Here is a 24435-nt window from a genome sequence, read left to right on the forward strand (position 1 = left end):
CCAAAAGATGGCAGTCGAATCCGAGATTCTGCTTTCCCCTAGACTCTGCGGAGGGAGAGGGAGGGGTACGAGAGAGGGAGAAGATCGAGAGAAAGGAAGGAAAGGGAAAGGAGATAGGGAATAGGAGAGAAAGAAGCCAGACTAGTAGAGGGAGAGAGAGAGAGAGAGAGAGAGAGAGAGAGAGAGAGAGAGAGAGAGAGAGAGAGAGAGAGAGAGAGAGAGAGAGAGAGAGAGAGAGAGAGATATGAAGACGACATCGAATCTACTTTTAAAAGCAATTCTGTCGGAGATTTCTAATAGCAAGCCTGCCTGCCTGTTTCCTGGAAATGCTCTAGAGGGGTGAAGGGGGAGAAAGGGACGAGCCTCAAGGAGGGGGTGGGGTGGCGATAGAAACAAAATGAAAACACAACCAAATCCTGAACTCTTAATAGAAGAATGGGGAAGGAGGGAGGGAGGGAGGACGATCACTTTGAGCAACACACACACACACAACACCCAAACCTCTAAACAACTTGTCTGCTTTTGGACGGGACCCTATAGTTTCCTGGGGTGGGGGAAGGGGGGCAGGGGGTAGGTTGGGATTGGGGGATGGGAGTAAGTTTAGGAGGCCTGAAATGGGGGGTGGGGGTGCAAGGAAGGCAGATCCAAGGAACGGATGAATTGCAGACTAGTTGCCAAAACTTTTTTTTTTCTCCTGCTGCTGCTGCTGCTGCCGCCGCCGCCGCTGCCTTTGCTTTGAATGTGGGTAGCTAGGAAACAGCAAGCCGTCTGAGAAGACGGAATTTCCAACGTGTAAAATGTTCTTAACGGAACCATTGAGCGAGTGCAATAAGGCGTGAGGGGGAACTAATCTTCCCATTTAAATGTTTGTGGCAATTTTATCTAAATGAATTTTAATGCTAAACGAGGGTAATTCCCCATTTGTAGCGCGTTTACTTCTCTTTCCTGTGCTTCTAAAGCAGTCTAACATCATGCAATGAACAATAACAATAAAAATACTGTCAAGGCATATTATTCATTTTGAATGTGTTATAATTACAGCTGATTAAATATCTGGGGATATAATAGTGTTCTTAATTTGAAATTTTTTAAAAAGTCATATTAGAAAGCAGGTTCAGACAGCTCTACTCCCCCCTCTCCCCCCACCCCCACCCCTCAGCAGGTAGAAATGCGTGTGCCCTTGTTTGAAGGAGGGCGGTTTGTTTTTGTCTTTTAAGAAACATCAAAAACACACTCTCAGCGCTTCTATTATTTCCCTCACTTGGATAAGAGTCCTCAATAATCTCAGCTGGACCTGAAATTTACAAGAGGAAAAGCTAAAACAGTATTAAAAAAAAAAAAAAGGAAAAGAGAAGGGGATTACTAAGGAGGGAGGTAAGGCAAGAGATTCTGGGGGCGCGCGCGCGCGCTCGCGCACACACACACACACACGCACACACACACGCACAGAAAGAAACACAGAAAGGACTGCAGTTTTGTTTTATTCTTCTAATTCGCTATATTCTAACTGCTTGATTCAATAGTCCTCATAATGCTTTTCTAACCCTTGCTTCTCCCCCTCCTCCTCCCCACTCTTTCACGGTCACTACCCTACTCCTCCCCACTTTCTCTTTCTCCGTTTCTCTCTCACAGTTAAAAACTCACCAAAAACAGAGTAGTAAAAGTGTTCAGAATAAACCTAATAAACAGCATGTTGTGTGTGTGTGTGTGTGTGTGTGTGTGTGTGGATGTGGGTGCGGGTGCGTGCGCGCGTGTGTACGTGCGCGCATGAAAAGGGTGGTAAGACGGTTGGGGGTAACTGGATGGTTAATTTATAAACATTTATTATTTAATGGAAAAGTAAATAAATGGCTGTTAACTGCTAGTAACCACCTATCAGGAGGGAATTATTTCACTAATATGGACTATTTATATAGACTTAGAACTGCATTTCCTTCTAAAAGGGAATTAAGAGAATCCCAGTGGGGGCGGGGAGAAGTGTGAGTGTTTAAGGTTGATTCATTTTATTTCCTAAAGATCCATGTGTTTAGAAACAGGCCCCAATAAACAAAAGGTGAGAGTGTGCACAGCTGCACCAGCAGGTAAGTCAGTCAATCAAATATCACCTAGTAAACCCAACCAACAACTGGCTTCTCTTTTCAAATAGAAAATAGAATTGTTTAGGGCGGGTTTATGGGGTGACATAGACTTGAATGGCAGACTTCTGAGTTTTAGCTGCTCTGTTCTGACCCCATGTTTTGTTTACAAAGCAATCACTGCTAAAAGGTTTACTTTTTATGAATCTACCCTAATTAAAATATTTGTATATTTTCCTTAGCTTTGGAAGCACAGTTTATGGCTGTAATTTTATTTAAATAAAATTATAAGGTATTCCTGCTTAAACATGTTATTTTGTATTATTTAGCTGGCTGCAATGCAGAAAGTACAGCTGTGCTGGAAAATTGGTTAATAACCAGTTTTCATCCAATGAGAACACAGAACATATTTATGAGAATTAGATTTTAAAGTCTATCATCTTCAATTCCCATAGTTAATTTTCTAATAAATGTATACTACTCATCTTAGGTAACATCCTTACTAATAGACTAAACTCTGTACTTAGATTTGCCATTATGTGCTGGAATAATTTAGCTAGTATTAGATGAGTAATTCTGTTTGATGTAGTATGAGAGTCTATCTAGTATCTTGCAGTTTAGTGCCCTTAGGTGTTAAATTTGCTATTAGGATCTGAGTACTTAAAAAAAATCAGGTATTATTAAACAATTGATTTTGTGGTTAAAATTTTGAAAGAAATGTTATAAATAAATGCATCCCTTGGAGCTAATGATTATTAATTTTATAATGACTGTATTCATTTATTGTTCTAGGATCATTACAAATTTGGGGGGCAGTAAACAAGTTTTTCAAGCAGTAGAGTCAGCATGACAAAAAATAATTTGTTTTTATTTTAGATTCAGATTTCATTACTGCACTCAAACTACTACAACTGGGCTTTGAGTTATTATACAATCCAAACTGTTTCAATCAGAAACTCTAAGACTCAGTGTGCAATGATTATTATTAATAATTAGCTCCTTGGTTTCTTGATAGAAAAAGGCTATCAACAAGCATTTGTTTAACCACAACAAAAAGTATAATTAGCTTATCCCACTTAGTAAATCTTGTATGCATGCCAACTCATACCAAACTGCTACTTTTACAAAAAATTGCAATAATACAGTTCATTTTTCCAGTCCTTTTTGCACAAAATTTATTTACAATGTCTACATAAATGCTCCAAGATGGGACTATGGAAAAATACACACATGACTGATGCTTTGCTCAGAAATAAAGTCAACATATTAAAAATAAATCTTCAGTTCATGTTTTTGAGCTGCATAAAACAGGAAGTGATGTATAAGGTGGTGGTTGTTGCATGGGGACAATGATGCTCTGATGTGACAATGAGGCTTCAAAACACACTGCCTTTTGGTTTCCATGCCTCCTCCTACCAGTCTCCTTAAGACACTGCCTGGAACAGCTGATTAATCATTGTTGATGACTGCAGTTTTTCCCATCCTTCCCGATTTACATCTGTTCAGGCCAATTCAAATATGGTGAGTAAATGAATTAGACATGCAAATTCAAGCCCCAGGCTAGAGAGAGGGAGAGAGAGAGAGAAAGAGAGAGAGAGAGAGAGAGAGAGAGAGAGAGAGAGAGAGAGAGAGAGAGAGAGAGAGAGAGAGAGCACGCGAATGGCTGAAATCCTAGGCTGGAAGAAAGATTCTTCTGCCTGATATAGTTATTTTAATGCTCTAAAAATCCTGCAAATAAGACCTTTCTGTCATTTGCAGGATAACTGTAAGGCTTTTAATGTAAGGAGGCTTCTGGAGGAAGTGAAGAGCTATGGAAACAACACACATAGTGTGGAAAAATTTCACATTTTTTTTTAAAAAATCTATAAGAAACAACGTAATATGGATAACAGTATAATAGCATTTACAATATTTCACTCTTTGTTCTCTTAATGTCTTATATAGTTATTTAGCATGTCCCCAAAGTTGACTTCGGTTGGTGTTTCCTGCTTTTTTAAGGGTCCCTATGAAGAATTAGGGATGCTCCTTGGTCCACAGTAGATGCCAAGAATGGAACTCCACAGTCAATGCAGAAAAACGATATTTGAAATCTGTCACGGTTGCAGACAATGCATATTCCCTTAAGCTACTGAGCATGAATGTCCATGACTTGTCCACTCATTGTTGGGTCTCCTGTATTAAGCACTGTGGGGCTTGATGCTGACATTGGCATTCCAGGGTGGGATGGTCCTCCATGCATCATCACTGTTGGGTGGTGAGGGTGTCCAGGAATGTAGGTATGCATGGGGGGCCCATGACGCAGCTGAGCAGGATGTGGGGGCATCTGGGGTTGGGTATAACTTGGCTGTCCCATACTCACACCCATTGGACCACCCCGAGCTACATACTCCCCTGGCATACTTTGCAGCCCTGTAGAAATAAAAAGAGAGGAAAAAAAGAAAGAAACCAACAAAAAAATCTTGTGAAAAATCAGCTTTGGATTTGTGAATTCAACACTACAAGAGCACCAAATGTCAATAGAAAAACATGATTTTAAAACAGTAAGGGTTTCATTTTTAAGAAAAATGTCACAAAAGAAAAACAACATAAACTTTTCCTTTTGCTCTTTGGTATAATGTTGCTGCTATCATCATTACTAATAGCAAAGTATCTTGTGATGTCAAGTTAACGTGATGAGTTTCTATTTACTTAGAAAACACTCTTATTTAACATCTAGTGAGAAGAGGCACTTTTAGCCATTCAAACATTCTATAGGATGAATACATTACATTGTTCAGTAAGCAATTCACATGGAGCTGAAATGGATAGGATTATTAAGTGTAATTGTTACATTAAACTGTATTTTTAACACATAAAAATCAACAAGAGTTATCAATTAATTCCTTCTTTGTGATTACTTAGATCTGAAGGAAAAAAAAATACTCAGCACAAAATTCAGTCCACCCTGAAATGATTTTGAGAACAATAAGAAAAACTGGACCTAAAACAATAACCCTCTTGCTTTGTGGGGGCCTCTTGTCTTCTGCATGGATTGCTATAGTTGATGGAAACTGACAGGTGTATTGTTTCTGCGAGCTATAAGCTCCATAATCATCAAGGGTGAAAGGCATAACGCTATTGCTAAGTAGGTTCAATTGGCTTTAGTTCTAAGTAATAGTGCACTGTGAATGCTATGAACACCTTTGAATCAGGTCTCCAGGCTCTAGCAATGACTGGCTGCTTAATCTAGCCTAAAGGAACATTTTTGAACTAATGAAAATTGCTTATAAAATATACTGTACCCACAGCTCTTTAATCAAAAAAGATGATAATATTTTTTGTAATAACCTATTAATTTAATTGGTCACGAAGCATAAAATACATCATTTAAATTTAATTGACCCAGAAACTAAGAAACAATATTTAAATTAACTAAGCTAGAAATTTCCATGATGAGGTAATAAGACTGTTGCATTCCAGAGTTCAATGGAATGTTTTCACAGTTAATTGTTAAAACTTTTTTTTTGACTCATGCCCATAGAATACCAGTATAAATTGCACTTGGCCTAACTAGTGATTTCAAATACTATGTTAATATAATCAAAGACATAACCAAGGCTATGAAATAACTGCTTATAATTCCAGAAACAAAGCAGAAAAAGCAACACTATTAGGAATAATTTAGGAATTGAACAAGAGCCCTGGTGTTCAAAACAGTTTTACTGGTCTGAACAAGAAATGCTATAATGCATTTTCTCCCCTCTAAAAAAGACAAGAGCATGAATCTGGGGCAGTTTTTCCTAGGCTTACTTCACTAGGCCTGCCACTGAAGATTGCATTAATGATCTCTATTTTTGTATACTGAATAAGTCAAATCCATTTGTCACACTGCAAGTGATGGCATACTTAATTTGGATATAGTCAATTAGCCCGGGCTAAGCTCCATAGCCTGCTGTGCACACCTCTATTTTGTATTCTCCCTTTTTTCCATTGCCACACGTAATCCCATTATGATGGACAGACAAAGAGGAATAAACTAAAAAAAATGTTTTTAAAAAAGGAAAAGTTTGGTTGAATGAATTGCAAAATATGCCTTAACGACCCTAAGTGAAGCTTGTATTTGTTTTACCCCAAAAGAAGTCTCTGTTTAGCTTTTCGGTGTCTTGCAGGTTAGTGTAGAAATGTAACTCATGCATCAACTGTGGTTAGACAGATTTATGACACTTTGGGGACATGCTTTTTCCTCTCTTTGCACTGCTGCAGACTGCTTACATTTTGCAAATCAGTCTGTTGCTATGACAACTCACCCCCCCCCCCACCTCCTCCTGACTGTTTCTTGTTTGGTCATGTGGTCAGTACTGTATAATAGCAACACACAGGGTAAATGTACATCATACACAGTATCTATGAGCTTAAAAGCTTGATCAAAACCTAGTAGACAATGGAGGAAGCAAGAAACGAGGAGTTTAATGGAAAGGAATGAACAAGCATAAAAGCAATGGGCAAGGAGAAGATGAGAGAATGCAAGAAGAAAAATACACCTAGAACAAAGTGAGAACGAAGACCCCTCCCCCATTTGTACTTACTTCCCCCTTGCTTTTCGATTGGTTAACTAGATGAAGGTTACATGTAGTGCCACTGCCCCTCCATGCCCATATTCATGCCCATTCCACTCATAGGTCCTAGAAGGGAGATAAAAATCCAAGAAGAGGCCAGAAAATGAGCAAAGTCAACAGATAGTGCCAAAAGACCCTTTAAAATACAGATTCCAGAGGGCCGAAAAAGGTTAAGATCTTCAGAGTGCAAAGATCCTCGATTCCTCTGCGTAACATCTTTAGGTGCATAGAGGACAGGCAAGGCAAGGCAGGCAGCTTGAGATAACAGCAAGAGGTGGCAGTGGTTTTACCTGTGCTGACGAAGGGGATAGCACTTACAAACCATAGCAGCAATAATAACAATAACACAATATACATCTTACCTGGTGCTCTGATGCCCATGTGTTGCTGACCATCCATTACGAAACCTCCCATTGGTTGTCCATCTGGGTTATAAGGTGTTCCTTGACTTACTATAAAAATGTAGAACATAGTTACTTACTACCAGTTTTTATTAAAACGGAAAGACTGACAGAGAGAAAGGAAGAGAGAGAGGGGGGTGGGGAGAGAGAGAGAGAGAGAGAGAGAGAGAGAATATAACATGGAATTTTTTGCTTACTGAAAAGCATAACTTCAAAACCGAGTTAAAATAAAATTCTCCTTGCAATACTGTATCAGACTGCTAGGACTAAAGTGTCAAGGTTCTAGTGACAGCAAGATTTAGAAACCCTCTGTTTGGATTTTAATCTGGTGATCTTACAATAGGTGTTGAAAGAATAAAGAAATCCAAAATGTATGAACGTGACTAAACATGTTTGGGCCCAAAGTGATACTTAACATACTTTCAGAGACTGCTCTATTGAGATGAGAGAGAGAGCATTTTTAAAGAAAGTGTATGACCAACACCAACTTCAGTAAATGTGTTTTGTTGATCTTACTGCTTTCTCACAATACTAAAACTAATCCTAGAACGAAGATGGTTCCTAGATGTTTAGCTCTAGAAGCCAACATCTCATAGCAGTATTGGTATTTTAAGCTTCTAATACAAATAGCTTGAGAAAAAACAACAACAAAACAAAACAAAAACCACACACAGACACACCTTAAACCCCAGAGAATGGATGTGAATAAGGCTAGAGAACCCAGAACCTTGTATTTGTACCACTACCTGAATTCTACATTTTAACCGCACATTAAAAGCTGGCTTCAGAAGTAAACTGCCTTGGGTTATTAAAGCACATGAAGCTCTACCTCATTGAATGTCTTTGAACTTTACTGAGTCCCACAAGCGATCCTGACCCCTTTGCCCTTTTGACAGGTAATAAAGTTTACAGCAATTCCACACCAAGCCATGCACCAGGGAGTGGTCATAGTAGCAGAAAGAGCTGGGAAGGAAAACTCAAAAAAAAAATAACATTAATATATTGAATGTGTACAAAGAATCCTGTAACTGAGCATATAATTTAATCGTTACTTTTCTCTATTTGCTTTTTTTTTCCTCCAAATATTTTAATGATGTTAAATTGATTAGTGTTGTTATGAAACGAGACTGGTTTAATTTTAATTGTCAATCACTCCCAGCACTCATTCCCAGTTTATTTACCAGGTAATGGACCTCCCGGTGAATGGCTTGAGGATGGCTTTCGCTTGCGTGACTTGAATACAGTTACTATGGGGGACTTGCCTGCTCGATTGGACTGGTCTATCATGGGCTGAACTATTCTTCTTCTAGCATTAATAAACCTGTAACAAAAGAGTAAAGTGAATCATTATTGCATGTTTTTGTCGCTTTGTTTTGTATTTAAAGGAGAAAGAAAAGAATTCAGCTATGGCAAAGGCTAGGATTTGGTTCCCTTGACTAGTCTATGTGCAGTTTCAAATGCTGCAAAACCTATAACCCCTGGTGACCTTTGAGCATACAGGCTTGGGGTTTCTGAGTTGATTTATGTTTGCCTGCTTTTACCACAGTTGGACACTTCCATTTCATCTTTTCATGGGGGAATTAGCAGAGTTTTCAGGAAACAATGCTAGCCACCACTCTTTTCAATTCAGAGGGGGAAAAATTGGTCTAGATAGGGAGATGTTCATAAGGGCATCTGTTACCTCTCCTAATTAGTGACATTTCTATCTTATGTTCTCTGGCCTCCTTTTACAATTTTTATCAAAACCTTCCCTACCTCTTGCAAACCTAATTCTATTTTAATGCCCACTATTAAGATAATGAACTGAGATGGCAGAACACCATCAAATGAGAGAATGTCTGGAGTTTTATCACCACTAACTCACACTGCTGGGGACTTCAGAGAAATGCATTCCTTGAAGAGATTTCTTGGTTTTTTTTTTTTTTTGCTCTTTATGCAAAGTCTGAGGTCAAGGCGAGGTCACAGCTATACAGTAATTGAACTTATAATCCTGCTTTCTCCCGCTAGTGCAGAAAATTTATAACAAACATCTTGTTAGAACATAATTATTGTACTAGCAGAAAAAATGGCTAGTTATTTCAAAATAAAAAATGGTTAAAATTTGCTCACCGAGGTTGTAATAGTGACATGTTAACTCTTAAGGTACTTTTGGAGTGCTAACTAAATGTAATAAAAATTAAAAATTGAATTCAAGGAATGAACAAGATACATTAGATTCTGATATAGTAAATGCTTTCAATTCTCAACACAGTTTTGAATACATAAAAATGAGCAGCACATAAAAATATACAATGAAAAGTTTAATAATGCACTATTAATAATTAAAGCTGCCACTATAGTCCAGTATGAATTCCAGTCTGTAATTCTGCTATTCATAATCTGCCCACCTCACAAGGGGAAATGGTATCTAAATAGAGAGCCATTACATTGAATGAACATATGTTTCTTAAAGTAGAAATTCATACTCCATGACACTTATAGTTTCCAAGTATCTTGGATCTTTTATGTTCCTTTATTTCCTGAAAAGTAATTAAAATAAAAATGAGAATGAAATCTAACTAAAATGTAATGTTTTGTTGGGACAAACTACTTGACTGGCAATGCATATAGTATCAATTCTTGTAAATATTGTCCCTGAACTGCTAATAAAAATATTTAAAACATAGATCTACAACAAATTGTGTTGGAAATCAGTTTATCATTATTTTGTATAAACCATGAAAATTGGAATCATGTGAGCAGAAGGTTACATTAATTCTCCATTCTCATTATAAGCACAGGTGTAGCACAAACACCATGTGAAATAACTAATTAAAATGGGGGGAAAATCTGCTTTTTCATTAGCTATTTCAGGTGCATGACCAATTAGAAAATTATTTAATATTAATACTCTGAATACAGCAAAAGCAATTTTCATAGTCACTAACAAAAGCAATACAGTTAAGAAATAACCTCTCTGTGGCATTGTTGATAACATATAAGCTTCTAGAGGGCAGGAATCTTGTCTGCACAATTTACTTAATACATTATTTGGTCCACAATCATCCATAGCAAATGTTTAATAAATGTAATTTGTAGTGATGGTTTATATCCCACATATCTTTACTATACTTATAGCACTGGGCAGATTTTATTAATTGACCAACTGGTTTTCATCTAATTAATCCTAGAAATATTCCTGTGTGTTAGGTAGGAAACACTTATGAATGTGCCCATTTCACAGTGGTAGTCAAATCATTTATAATAAAGATATATATGTATATATACATATGTGTATACATATATATACATATATATATATGTGTATACATATATATATATATATATATGTTGATACTACCAATCAACAGGATAAGTTACCTGAATGTTTTTTTCCAGTTTCTGCATTAACACATTTGTTTCCTTTTGGATCAACCAAATATGGATGAAAATGGTTTGAACTACCTGGGATTGGCCCATTCTCATCACCATGGTGGCCTCCTTAGTTTTCTATCCAACTGATATAACCAACCTCAAATCTCATTTTCCCACTGTCTTCCCCATTGATGGTATTTGCATTCAATCTTCAACTAATCTAACTTCAATTTAATACAAGTTCTAAACTCATATGATTCACAGTTCTGACATAAAATGGACTCTGCCACGTTTGAAATACACACACATAGATACATACATATGCTCACATGATCATTTTAGCAAAGAAAGCTATGCTTTTGTAATAGCTGTTTTTTAATTGATCATCCTAGTTTAGAAAGGTTTCACCTAAAATTTGAAAACTTTTTCAAATGTCTTTAATATAATACAACATGACAAATACAAATAATAATATCTGTACTTATATGAATAAGTTGTTACTTGATCAACTGCCTGGTTTCTTTTTTTAAAAAAATGACCAATAATTAAACAAATAAATAGAGGAAACAGAGAGATTTGTTTCAGATGTGAATCCATTAAATAAAACCACAGTATCCCTAGATCCATTTCGGAGCCATCATAAGAATTAACCTTTTTAATGCACAGTTTCTTAAACATTCTCATAGGTACTATTTGTACTCAAGTACTGCTATAACAGCCATGGGTTTAGAGGGCTTCAGGGTGAATTCATATACAAAAACATTTTCCTTCTGGGCAAAGTAATAAAATGACATTCTTGCTCCTCCCACTAGAAGTCAAACTGAGGTCAGCTCCCTATCCCTGTATCTGTTTAAATAAACTGGTCCAGCTGTTTGTTTCCAAAATGCCCTTTAACCTTCTGTCTCATCCTCCTTGCCTGCCTTTGTAACAGAATGCTTTCCTTTGCTTTGGGGTAGACACTAAGCTACCACAAATTTTCTGAAAACCGAACAAGAAACTTCCTCAAAGTTTTCTATGAGCCTAATTACAATGTTAGTTTATAAACACAAACAAATTAGTATGCCTCCCTGTTGTCCTTGGGGGGAGGAGGAAACTCAACAGAATATCCTTAAAAACTATATGTGTGTGTGTGTGTGTGTATGTATATGTGTGTATAAAATCTTAAAGCTGCTCAAAGATGTTTATACACAGTGGTACCCATACATATGAAGACATTTTGTCCTATAAACCCATTAGTAAGCACTGATTATTGATGGAAGAAAATAGAGGACTATGAAGTGACCCCCTGCTACTGATTGTACAATAAAGTTGGTACAAAAGTATCATTAATTAGTTAATTTATAGCCAAGCATACATAAAAAAGTTAGCCATTCTGAGTCTGAATTTCCCATAGCACCTTTTTCTTCTTGAAGTTCCACATAAAGAGAAAAAATCCAAGAAAATTAATTTCATAGATTTTATAGTTGATGGTCATAATCTAATCTGAATTTACTCCAGTTCCTAAAATTCAGAACTGATTAGCTTTGCTTAAAGAGGCTGCCATGTTTATAAAGTAGCTCTGGAAATGTACTTTTTTTCTTAAAGTTCCCAGTGGATAGTGACATAGAACCAAATCAAATGCTCTAAAAGCAGGCTTCTTTGGCAGACTGATTATTTGTGAACCAGCTATTCACATACTGAATAACCTGAATATCAAGATGGGCTTTCTAAAAAAAATACCCACAAAATTTATTTTCACTTTTAAAAAAATCCAACTTATTTTGTGAAATTGGGACAAATGATAGAAAAGAATTAGATTCTCTAAATAGCAAAAAATTCTGAAATGGAGAAGAATTTGTTTGTATCCCTCTAGTACTATCATGGTTCAGGTTCCCTTCCACACAAAGCCAAACAAAATACATAAAGAACAAACCAGTGTTTTTATAAATTCACTCCATGTCAGAGATGTGATCCTCTTTACTTAGTTACCATCTAATATAATTTTGCGTGTGTGTGTGTGTGTGTGTGTGTGTGTGCGTGTGTTCTGTGTTAGGCAGAGATACAAAATGTTTAAAAGTGTATTTGGCTTAATGGATAAATTGCTGGAATTAGAGTCAGGAGGAACTGGATTCAGATCTTGCCTCTGACATGTCCCAGCTGGATGACCATGAATAAATCACTTAATATCTCTGAGCCTCGGTTTTCTGATCTGTTAAATTGTGAATAATACCTTATTTTGTTATGGGGCTCAAATAACAGAATGTATATGAGGTACTCTTAGAGTACTATATGAGTGTCAGTTGTTATAAAGATGAAAAAATTCCATAGTCCTTGCTTTCAAGGTATTTGAAGGTTGTGAATTGGGTGAGATCTCAAAGATCTCAGATTTAATACCTTTTGAAGGAAAAAAAAATTTAGACAGACAAGAAGAGGATATTGGTAAAATACACCTCTTAGCTCATTAAAGGGAAAAGAATTGGACTTTAAACAGCAGAAAATTCTATGTAAGAGAGGCATAGTGGCCTCACAGTTGGCCTCAGATCAGTCAGTAGGCATTTGTTAATACTGTGCATCAGGCAATGTAATAAGCAATAAGGATACAAACAAAATAGGGATTTCTTTTGGTCCCTCCCTCCAAGGAGCTTACAACCTAGCTGGGGAAGACAACACTTATGTATATAACACACATTCATATGTAACATACATGCATTCAACATAACATACATACATACATGTATGCACAGGATAAAAAGTAATTGGGAGGGGTAGGTAATAGCAGTTGTGGGAAGCAGGAATTTAGGAAGATGTTGCTTAAACTAATTCTTGAAGTACTCTAGGGATTCTAAGAAGTAGAGGGGCAGAGGCATGGGGGACAGCCCATACAAAGGAATGGAAAAGGGACATGGAGTATCATGGAAAAGAAACAACCAGAAGGCCTGGCATGGTAGTGTATGCCTGAAATTCCTGCAACGTGGGAGGTTGAGGTGGTGGACTGCCTAAGTCTGGGAGTTCTGAGCTTCAATGGAGCTAAAGCTAATCAAGTGTTCACACTAAATCTGGCACTAATATGGTGGGCCCCTGGAGCAGGGAGCCATTAAGCTGCCTAAGGAGGGATAAACCGGCCCAGGTTGGAAAGAAAGCAGGTCAAAACTTTCAGTCTGGGCAAGATAGGGAAGGAATGAAAGAAAGAAGGGAAGGGGGGGAGGAAGGAAGGAAAGGTTGGAAGCAGGGAGGAAGGGAGGGAAGGAGGAAGGGAAGAAGGGAGGAAGGAAGGAAGGAAGGAAGGAAGGAAGGAAGGAAGGAAGGAAGGAAGGAAGGAAGGAAGGAAGGAAAGAAGGAAGGAAGGAAGCAACATGAAGGCCAATTTTGCTATATGAGAGTATATGTGAAAGAGAATAATATTTGAATAATTAATCAGTCAGTAATTATTAAGCATCTACTATGTTCCAGGCATCATGGTAGATGCTGCAGATAACAGATATAAAGAATGACATAATCTCTACACACGATGTATTTATATTCTAAACTGAAAAGAAGGATAGATTGGGGCCAGGATTTCAGTGCCAAACAGGGCTTTATACAGGGTTTCCAAGAGCTATTAAAGCTTAAAACTGTACTAAGACTTTGGGGACATCTTGGATTTGATCTTTGAAGTAATAGAAAGCCACTCAAGTCATTGCTTTAATTTTTTCCCAATGCTCATTCAATACCTCTTTAAAAAATTTTTTTGTCTTTAATTATATGCATAATTTTCTAATCAAGACCTAGGGATGTAGATGCCCTTCACCGTTGGTTTCTAGTTCATATTCCCCATTTTACTGCACTCATATCCATTGCTTAGATACCTAACTTTTGTTTCTTCTAAGACTAAGCAGGAATCGGGGTACTATTTTCATTTACTAAGCAATTAAGAGAACAGTATTAGACCTTGGTTACACAGCCAACCACAGGTACATTTTCCTCATTTTATGTTCCATGACAAGTGGCATGTTTCACAAGGCTCTACTCCTTTTGTACCTCTTCTCATGACCCTTTGAGGTCTTTCTGGTCCTCTCTGATGATAACGAGAGAACTTTCAAAAATTGTGTTTTTATGCTTCCCAAATAAATTCTGTTTTGTTGGGTTGTAGATATAGCTTTGTTTTATTATCATGGTCACCAATAGGCTAAGTTGGCTTCTTAATATACTTCCTCCAAACATTTTGTTTTGTTTTTAAAGATACATTTTTATTAGGTGTATCCTACCTGACCAATTCAACCTTCTCTAGGAAAAAAAATTAATTCCCAACATTCCCAGTCTCCAGGTCCTCAGAGGACTTCATGTCACTCCTTGTTAATTTCACATAAATATGAGAGAAAGAGAGAGGACAGGGCAGAGGAAGGGGAGAGGGAGGGGCAGGGAGGGAGGTGGGGGGAGAGAGAGAGAGAGAGAGAGGGAAACAGAGAGAGACAGAGATAATATATATATATATACATATATATAATATAATATACCTGATGATTCTGGGCTTATGAAATTTAAAAAACCACATTATTTCCATACCATGTTGCACCCCAAAAAGTATCATTTATAGTTATTCTTTGTGACTACAGTTACACATATTTACATACATTAATAAAGTATCCTTCCATGCATTCTTTAATAAGAATGAAAATAATTTTCTAACAACAAAATTAAGGTCAGTAAAATTATGTATAAATATTAAAATAATATTTTAGAAAGTCATACTATATATGCTTCAGTCAATACTAAAACAAATACAAATATTATACTCTTTAGGAAGTTTTCATTCTTATACCACATATAAATATTCTCTTCCCCTAAAACAAGAAATAAGCCTCAAAAACTTCTGCTGGAGTTATTAAAAACACCCTTTTTTATTTTAAAGTTAGTTATTAAACTTAATGACCCATAACTGACAGTCACTGGCATCCAAGTTTTCTGTACTCCCTTTCTTTGTGAAATAGAGTTTCAAGACACTCAAGAAAGTTGACTCAATCTCAAGTCAAACCTTATGAAATCATGTTTTGGCAACATTTCTAGCTTCCTAACATCCTACAAACTACAGACAGTTCCAAGACTGTAATACATCACTGACAATGCTGGAGGGAGATTTGGGGAGGGGAAAGAAAGGATACCAGGGGATGGGGGTGGAGCACAACAAAAGGAAGACAGCAGGGAGGGAAAGGGGGAAAGAAGACATGCTCTACTACCCACCCACTTCAGAAACACAGTATTAGAATTTACTCAGATTACAGCAAGCCCATCAGTCAGAGATATCAGATTTCCCCTTAAAGTTCAGTTTTACTTCTCTGGCATTAATGGAATCAAGTATTTCTCAAATTATCATAGAAGAGTTTGGAGTTATGTCAGAGAATGAAGAAAATTGGCTACATACAAGACGTTCAGTAAGACAACTGATGACTACTGATGCATTTGATGTAGCCATATTTTAAATACCTACAATGCTCTGCATTTTGGGTTTTGAAACCTTAACTCTTTTGACTATATTATTATATGTATGTTATGCATTCCCTAAAGCTTTACTTGAAAGCAAGGTTTTACAATGTTATTTTGCTCTTAAAATCAAAGCCTACTAATTAGTATATTTTCTTCTTTAAAGGAAACAAGGCTAGCTCTTATTTTTGAATAGTGGGGTCCTGCTTTAACAATGCTTCTCTGTTCTGTCTTGTCACCCCCACTCAGAATCAGAGGTGAGTGAGAGTGGCTAAAAAGCACTGACAGGAAGTGTAGATAATAAAATTATTTACAATTATGGAATATATTTTATCTTAAAAGCATACTCAAATAATACTTTTAAATTTAGCAGAAATGATTATATGTAGGTTCCATATAAGAAAAAAATAACTGCAAAGTGTGACATTGAAGATTCTTTAGCATAACGTATTAATAGTTTGGACACTGTTAACTGGGTTAACAAAACACTGAATTCTGTTCTTGTAGAAAATATTCTAATAAAATAATAAGATCCAAGGTTTTGTTCTTAGCTCTCTGCTAGTGACTCTCTACACTGTCTCCTTTAGCAACCTCATTTACTTCCATGACTTCAATTACCACCTCTGTGTGTGAGCTCTAAGTCTGTATCACCAACCCCTCTAATTGCCTAATGAAATCTTTACCTGAGTCTCATGGGACCCTCAAACTCAACATGTCCAAAATTGAGGTTATTCCCTTCCCTCCTGAACCTGTTCTATCTTTCTTAAAACATCACCATTTCTATCAGCGGCACCACCATTCACCCCATATCTCTGTCAAATCCATGGCATCTTTGACCCTTCCTTTTCCCTCACTTCTCATATTCAGTCATTTACCAAGTCCTCTCATTTCTACCTCTAGGAATGTATTTTACATTCATCCCCACATTCATCTCTGTTTCTACCTTCACCACCCCCATTACCATCGATTTGCACTAGGGTAACAGCCTCCTAAAGGGTCTTCTGATCTCCACTCTCTTTGCCTTCTAATCCATCCTTCATACTGTTGCTAGAGGAATCTACAGTATCCATGGCTATCTCCATGTCTTTGCCCCATTCACACTCTTCAGCAGCTCCTTACTCTCTGCAGAATAACTATTAAAGCCCCTCTCTTTGGTCTTCAAGGCCCTTCACAGTCCAGGGGCATTCTCTCTTACTGCCCTACATATACTATATACTACAACCAAACATTTTAATGAATATGGCTAGTGTTTTGCCTCTTCTGCCTCTCTTGCAGTCTTCTCTCCTTCCTCTTCTTTACTTGTTGGATTCTTCTCTACCTTTAAAGTCCAATTTAAACAGGTAATATGGCTTAATGAAAAGAGCACTAGACTTGAAGTCAGAAAGAGCTAGGTTTGAATCCTGCCTTAAGCTTGTATTAGCTATTTGTTGTTGCTATTATTGTGGTTGTGGTTGTTATTAATTTGCTTCAGTCATGTCCAACTCTCTGTGACCCCAGTTGGAGTTTTCTTGGCAAAGATACTAGAGTGGATTGCCACTTTCTTCTCCTGCTCATTTTACAGGTAAAGAAACTGAGGCAAACAGAGTTAAGTGACTTGCCCAGGGTCACACAGCTATTAAGTGTCTGAGGCCACATTTGAACTTAGGTCTTTCTGATTCCAGGTCTGGCACTCTATCCACTGCACCCCACCTAGCTGCCCCTGTCTTATTGGCTATATGACTCTCTGAATCACTTAACTTCCTTGGGCTTCAGTTTTCTGATCTGAAAAATGAGGTTGGATTTAATGGCCTCCAAGGTCCCTTCCAGATCTAAATCTACGACCTTGTGATCATATACCACCTTCTCCAAGAAGTTTGTCGCTCTAGAGCTGGAAAAAGAGAGGGAAACGGAGGCCCAAAGAGCCTGAGTGACTCATAAAAAGTTATACAAATAGTATCAGAGAGGAGGGAATTTGAACTCAGATCCTTTAACTTTTAGGCCAATATTCCTTCCACTGCACCACAGTGCCTTCTGGTATTCCCTGATCTCTCATATTTGTAAGGACCTTCCCCCTTAGATATAAGAGTACTTAGTTTTGAATTTCTATAAACAATAATAATGACTGGCATTTACACAGTGCTCTGAGTTTTATGAAACACTATATAATAAGTGAGACTGGTTCTGCTGTTTAATGAACAATCTCATTTGATCCTCACAATTACCTTGTGAGGTACTAGAGGCCTCATTATTCCCATTTTACAGATGAGAAAACCAAGGTTCGGAGAAGGTAATTCACTTGCCTGTGGTGACATAATGAGTAAGTGCCAGAGACAGGATTTGAATCTCAGCCTTCCTGAGTCCAGCATTTTCCACTACACCTATTGCCTTTTCCACTGGCATATCATTATCATTATATATTGTAATTCTCTAGTGCATGCTTTGTCTCCTTATTTGACTCTAAGCTCCATGAAGGTAAGCATCAGAACTTACTTAAAAATTTTAAGTACTAAATCAATAAACATTTACTGAGAACCTAATATATGCCAGACCTTAGTATCTAGCACAATGCTCTTAATGTATTAAGGGCTTAATAAATGTTTGTTGAAGTGAATAATATTTAATGCACGCAATAATATACTGAATAGATGCTTAATTTTTTAACACAATAGAACAAGATTTTCCTTAAGCAGAACCATTTGTTTTTCACAATTTCCATAATTTCCTGATATTTATCCCCCAATGCCATGAAACTAGCACTAAGCTACATATAGGTAACCCCTACTTAGAAGAACTCTTTGGTATACTTAAAACAAGCCTTCTAATATACAAAGTAGGAAGTATGTTCACATAGAAAATGTTCCATAACCAATAAAAGTGAAAAATAGAAGCAGGGAAAAGGGCATGAGCCCAGGCTTCCACCATGCTCTATAAGATGTCATATGATACCAGCAGCTCTGAATCTACTGAAAATGGTTTACTGTATTTTCTTAACTAGGAGGTCTCCCTCTAATTAGACTCTCTCTGATACCCAAAGTCTTTCCTGGAACCATACAAATCTCTGTCATGCTGGACGGTTCCCCTGAGTCTGCACTCCAATTTCTCAAAACTTAGCTCTCCTTGTGCTTTTTGCCTGCTTATTTATATGGTGGAGTAGTTTTCTGCTACTGATTAACGCTGCTTGCTGATATATGCTACTGCCTTGCATAACCCAACCTGTGAGTCTCTACTGTTTCAGACTCTGTGTTCTGTAAAACAAATTTGTCCCCTGCTTTTTCATATTAAGCCTCAAGAATGCTGAAAAATGATTTCACTCTCTTTTTACTCATTCTAGCCTGTATAGAAATTACTGATGAACTTTCAGATTTTGTCTCCAGATCTCATTTTTCCGACGTGTAAACAAAGTTTGAATTTATCTTCTAAATTTTAAACGAATGCCTTATGACAAAAAAAAAAAAAGTTGTCCCATCAGGCAGATAGCAAATGTAACTTTCAACATGAAGATGGCATTTTTTTAAAAAATGGCTTCTCTGAAGTGGCTGTATTAAGTAATTATATATAAAATTTGCTTCAGTGCATGCATTCTACTTAAGAGCTGTTAAGAATGTATGGGTTTTCTTTGAAACATATAATTCATTTTTAGACAGTCATGTGTGATTAACACAACATCCAAGGATTTTGATTCTCTTCGTCTTCATCATCCTCACCATCATCATTATCACTAGCATTATACAGAGGAAGGGAATAAGCATTTATTAAGAGGCTACCCTTGACCAGGCACTGTGATCAGTCCTTTAAAAATATTTCCTTATTTAATTCTCACAATAACTCTTCAAGTAAAAGCTGTTGTTATTCTCATTTTACAGTTGAGGAAACTGAGGCAGACGGAGGCTAAGCGACTAGGAAGTGTGTGAGGCTGGATTTGAACTCTGGTCTTCCTGACTCCAGAGTCAGTGCTCTATCTGCTGTGCCACCTGGCTGCCTTGAAGGTTTTTCAAAGTGCTTTACATATGTTATCTCATTTGATCTTCTTCCAATTTTGGCAGCATGGTACAACAGAATGAATGTGCCCTGGGCTGTGAGTCAGAGTTTTTATGCTAGTCTTTCTACTCATTCAGTGGATCAGATAGTGATGGGATCATAGACTTGGAACTGGAAGAGGCCTTGAATTTCCCTGAAGGCAGGCCCTTCTTTCTGAGATGAGGAAACTGAACTCCAGAAGTGACTTGCCTAGGGTTATGCAGTGTGTATAAATGTCTGAGGCAGAATCTGAACCAATCCTTTTGCCTCTAAGTCTAGTGCTCTCACCTTCCTCATATGAAAAAAGAGGAGATGTCTCGGAGATGATCAACAACTGTATAATTCATGATCATCATGAGCCCTTTTAAAGAAGGTACCCTGAGTGTGAAATTGAGGTGGGGCAGTGATCATAGAGTCAGAACTGGAAAGGACCTCAAACGGACTCTAACCCAAACAAAAAGAAATCCCTTGTAAAGCATATGTGAATGAGTATGTAGACTTTGCCTGAAGACCATCAAGGAGAAGAAACCCATCACCTTCCAAGGCAGCCCATTCTACTCAAAAATATGAATTCTCAACTTTTTTTCTCTTTATACCAGGTGTAAATCTGAGGTCTGATGATCCATTATTCTTAGTTACTTCCTCTGTGATCAACCAGGGCAAATCTAATCCCTTTTTTATATAACTTCAAATTCTTGAAGACAGCTATCATTCTGGCTCAGCTATGCTTTATCTTCCAGGGTAAACTCCCCCCCACCCTGTTTCTCCAAATGACCATATGGCATGACATCTAGGTCTTTCACAGCCCTGGCAGTCTTCTCTCCCTTCTCTGTTTGGCTTATTAATGTCTCTCTCACAGTGTAGTACCTAGAGTTGAACACAATACTCCAAGTTACGTCTGGTCAGGGTAGAGAATGACGTCACTCTTACCTTCCCTCCTTCTATACATGTTCTCTTTCCTAATACAAACTAAAATCATATCCATCTCCTTAACCTATTAGTGGTTAATCTAGTAGATTCATAATAAACTAAACCAAGAAGGGATTTCAGACACCATCCAGTCCATTTCCTTTTACCTACAGATTAGAGCCCTACAATGTTTTCAAAGTGTGCCTGTCCTGTGCCACATATTAATAGCAACAGGATCTACATTTGAATCCAGGTCTCTTGACTCCATAACAAGGTTTCACATGCCTAGTCAAAACCTGTTGTCAGAATCACAAGCACATCTATCTTCTGCCTTTCTCCAGTAAAGGCCTCTGTGTCTATCCACTGAGGGATATAACTTCCCTGACTTAATAATTGGTCCCATTCGTATAACCCTTCAGAGTTTACAAAGCAACAACCCTGTAAGGTAGGCTATTTGAGTATGACTGTCCTCATTTTACAGGTAAGAAAACTGATGTTTGCCAAGTTTTGCCTAAAGTCATAGAGCTAGCATCTGATGAATGAGGATGCAAGCCTAGCTTGTTGGATTCCAAGCTTCTTCTGCCAAAACACATTGCCTCTCAGTTAAACTCAACCTAGCCAGGAAAGAGAGATTCTATCTATTTCGGCGAACTGAGATAAAGCTCCTTGGACTGCTCAGCTTCAGTATGTTGTCTCTCTATTTTGCCATGGTTATTTTCTTTTAACAAGTCATTTGCCATGGTCTCACCCCATCCCCACACATTCTTTTTCCTCTCAAAGCATTGGAATGTTCTGTCTCTTCCTTTTTAAAGAATCACAGGATTTAAGAGGTGAATGTGTCCATTAGATTCAGCTAGTCCAGAAACTGACCAAGAATTCCCTCTACACAGCCTCCTCCCTAAGTGGTCATTCAGCCATTCATTGTCCAAGAACTATGAAAACCAGAGTGCAGACATCTGACTATACTTCCAGTGAGGCGGTATCTATTGGTTACATTTGTCAATAACTTGATTCATCATTCTTCAATACTTTAGTTAATAGCTGACAGTAGAAAAACAAAATCTCAGGAATTAAAAAGCTATGGCAAAGATGTGAAATGTTGATTTGATTGGCTCCTCATGCTAGCTATTTATTCCCTAGAAGACAATTTCCTGAACCAATTTGACCATGGGATACTTTAGGGCTGAATATATTGAAAATCCATAAATATGGGTAGGATTTCCTGGAAGTATAAACATCCAGAAGAAGGGTGGGCCAGGTACATTTTGAAACAAAACAAAATTAATTTAGCCTACTTTCCTTCTGAAAATTACCCACTTGTGTAACAAGCATTTTTGATAGGACCCAAAATATCACTGCTGCTTAAGAAGCCTCTGGCTTCATGGGCTTGTTGATTTGCACACAATAGCTACTCAGCCCATACATGGGAAGGGTTTTTCCCCCCAAAATTAAATCAAAGCCCTGGACCTAGATTTAGGATTATATTCAAATTCCAGCCTTGCCAATTAGCTGTGTGATCTTGGGAAATTCACTTAGCTTCTTTGGGCTTCAATTTCCCCATATTCAAAATGAGTAGTTTAAGTGACGTATCCCTTAAGGGCCTCTCCTCGATCTACAACCTAAGACCTCCTATTCAGTGCTACACATTCCTCACTTCTTCAGAGCTATAGGTTTCTACATTTATTCTCAGGGTACCCAGTGTCTACCTTTCTGAAAGGCCATTCCCTCAAGTTCAGCCAAGATAGTACCTTTCTGACTCAAGGCAAAGACCTTTGTCTCACAGAGGCCACCATCTTGATCTCTTGGCTAAGTCCCACTTGACTGGCACAGATGGCAACCTGGTGCCCCTTGTACCTGATGCAGTAACCAAAGATGAAAGGTCTGCCCCTTGTATTAGAAACATTGCTCTGCAAATCCTTCACCTCAACCGGATTCACTTCCCAACTTACACCATCTCTCCCTCAGACCCTGGGAAAAGACAGCCTTCTGGCTCCTCCTATCTCTGTATAATTATTACTAAAACCAATTTTTTTTTTCCCAAGGACCCTTAAGTTATATTCCCCAAAGCACTCTGGTTCCATAGAATACAGCTTAGGAGATGACTATTTAAATAATATTTTTATTTCTAAAGGTAGAATGGAATATGAGCATGCTACCAGAATAGCTATAGGTTTCAGTAGAAACTTATGCAAAATGTACAGTGATATACAACTTGTCATTTTTACAGTTGATATTCTGTTAGTGACATTTCAAAGTAACATCTAGGATCATATCTAGAGCTAGAAGGGACCTAGAGGACATCTAGTCCTCTTCCCCCACACCACCCCATTCATATTTTACAGATGAAGAATTTGAGGTCTAGGAAGGTCAAGGGATTGGCCCAAGGACATAAAGTAAAAAAAGAGAAGTAGAATTTGAACTCAAGCTCTCAGACTCCAGAGATGGCACCCTTCCCATTGCACCACACTCTTAGCATTTTCTCTTCCAAGTGAATGTGACATACAAGCAGTATTTAGCAATGAAAACACATCTCCCCTATTCTCTGGGCAGATGTGGTCTTTCCATCTTCTCTCCATCCTACCATTACTGAAGACACAGGCCAGGGTGCATTCTTCGTCCCCTTTTCTAGACCCGTGCCTTTTTCCTCATTCTCCCTTCCCTTTTCTGGAAGACTTGACTTTTGTTGTTATAACCCCTATGTCAACAATGACCCACGAAATAGATCAAACAGATGTGGTGTTAGGGAAGTAGGCACTGTAGTCTACCCAGCAGCCCATTTCCCAGGGACTAACAAACAGCTGCCCTGTAGCAACCAACCATAGCTGATTAGTCTATTTTAGATTTGAACCAAGGTTCTTGAATAGAATGTGTTTGAATATAAGCAATTTTTTTTCCTTTCAAAGGAGATTTCAAAAATTTCATTCAATGCTTATGATTTTAATTCTCAGGGAATACTATTTTTAGAAACTACTGATTTTTAAAAATCAATAGCAAGCCTAATCCTACTTTTGAAAAGAGATTAAAATCATTCTACAGCTATTAGAATTTAGTTTAGTCCCCAGGGTCAATAATTTCTTAGATACCCTGATGCAAAAGAGTTAGGAAAGTAAACAGTTGTCCCTTTCCTCATTCACACTATCTCATATTTTTAGACTGTTGTTCCCTTAGTAACCTTTGGTTAAGAAGATGAGGACTATAAAAGGAAAACAAAAACTGACTATTGATAGGATGAGTAAAGAAAAAAGGGTTTTGTTTTCTTCCTGATTATTTCAGGTATCTTTTTTTATTAGATCAGGAATATAACAGATTTAAAAGACTGGTCAGACCTCTGGGTCATACAAATATGCACGCAACACCAAAAGATGGAAATAAAATCTGAGACAAACAAGATCTCAGCTATTGTGCCTAGCCCCGGGGTGGGACATTACTCTGTTTGTATGGCATTATTTCAGACTGCCTCATTTTTAAAGCAAAGGTACTGGTGTTTTTTAAAAATGGTCTCATTTCACCCTCTTAAAAAAATCCTAAATTGCTCCAGAAAGCCAAAGCTCATTTAAACTGGAGCATCCTGGGCTAGAGCCAGCACAGCCCTGGCCCTCACAGACACTTCCTTCCCCTATGCCTCTGGCTCCATTTCATTTTTGAGAAGAGAAAATTGTTTTATCCAAC

General features: G+C 37.7%; 1 protein-coding gene across 3 annotated transcripts in view; it reads right to left on the reverse strand.

The window, feature by feature from the left end:
• Positions 1-2922: 2922 nt before the first annotated feature.
• The window catches only part of MEIS1 (Meis homeobox 1), a 152627-nt gene continuing 131114 nt past the window's right edge, over positions 2923-24435 (reverse strand). Inside the window, exons 10-13 of one of the 3 annotated variants that reach the window (XM_036752821.1) lie at positions 8334-8392; positions 7033-7122; positions 6641-6736; positions 2923-4484 (exon numbers count right to left, since the gene is read on the reverse strand). In XM_036752821.1, the coding sequence (XP_036608716.1) occupies positions 6678-6736; positions 7033-7122; positions 8334-8392 (208 nt within the window). In that variant the 3' untranslated portion in view covers positions 2923-4484; positions 6641-6677. Of the gene's footprint in view, positions 4485-6640; positions 6737-7032; positions 7123-8252; positions 8393-24435 lie in introns of all 3 variants that reach the window. The other 2 variants (XM_036752820.1, XM_036752822.1) reach the window with 2 other exon arrangements.

The sequence above is a fragment of the Trichosurus vulpecula genome, chromosome 3 (assembly GCF_011100635.1).
Source record: "Trichosurus vulpecula isolate mTriVul1 chromosome 3, mTriVul1.pri, whole genome shotgun sequence".
NCBI lineage: Eukaryota > Metazoa > Chordata > Mammalia > Diprotodontia > Phalangeridae > Trichosurus > Trichosurus vulpecula.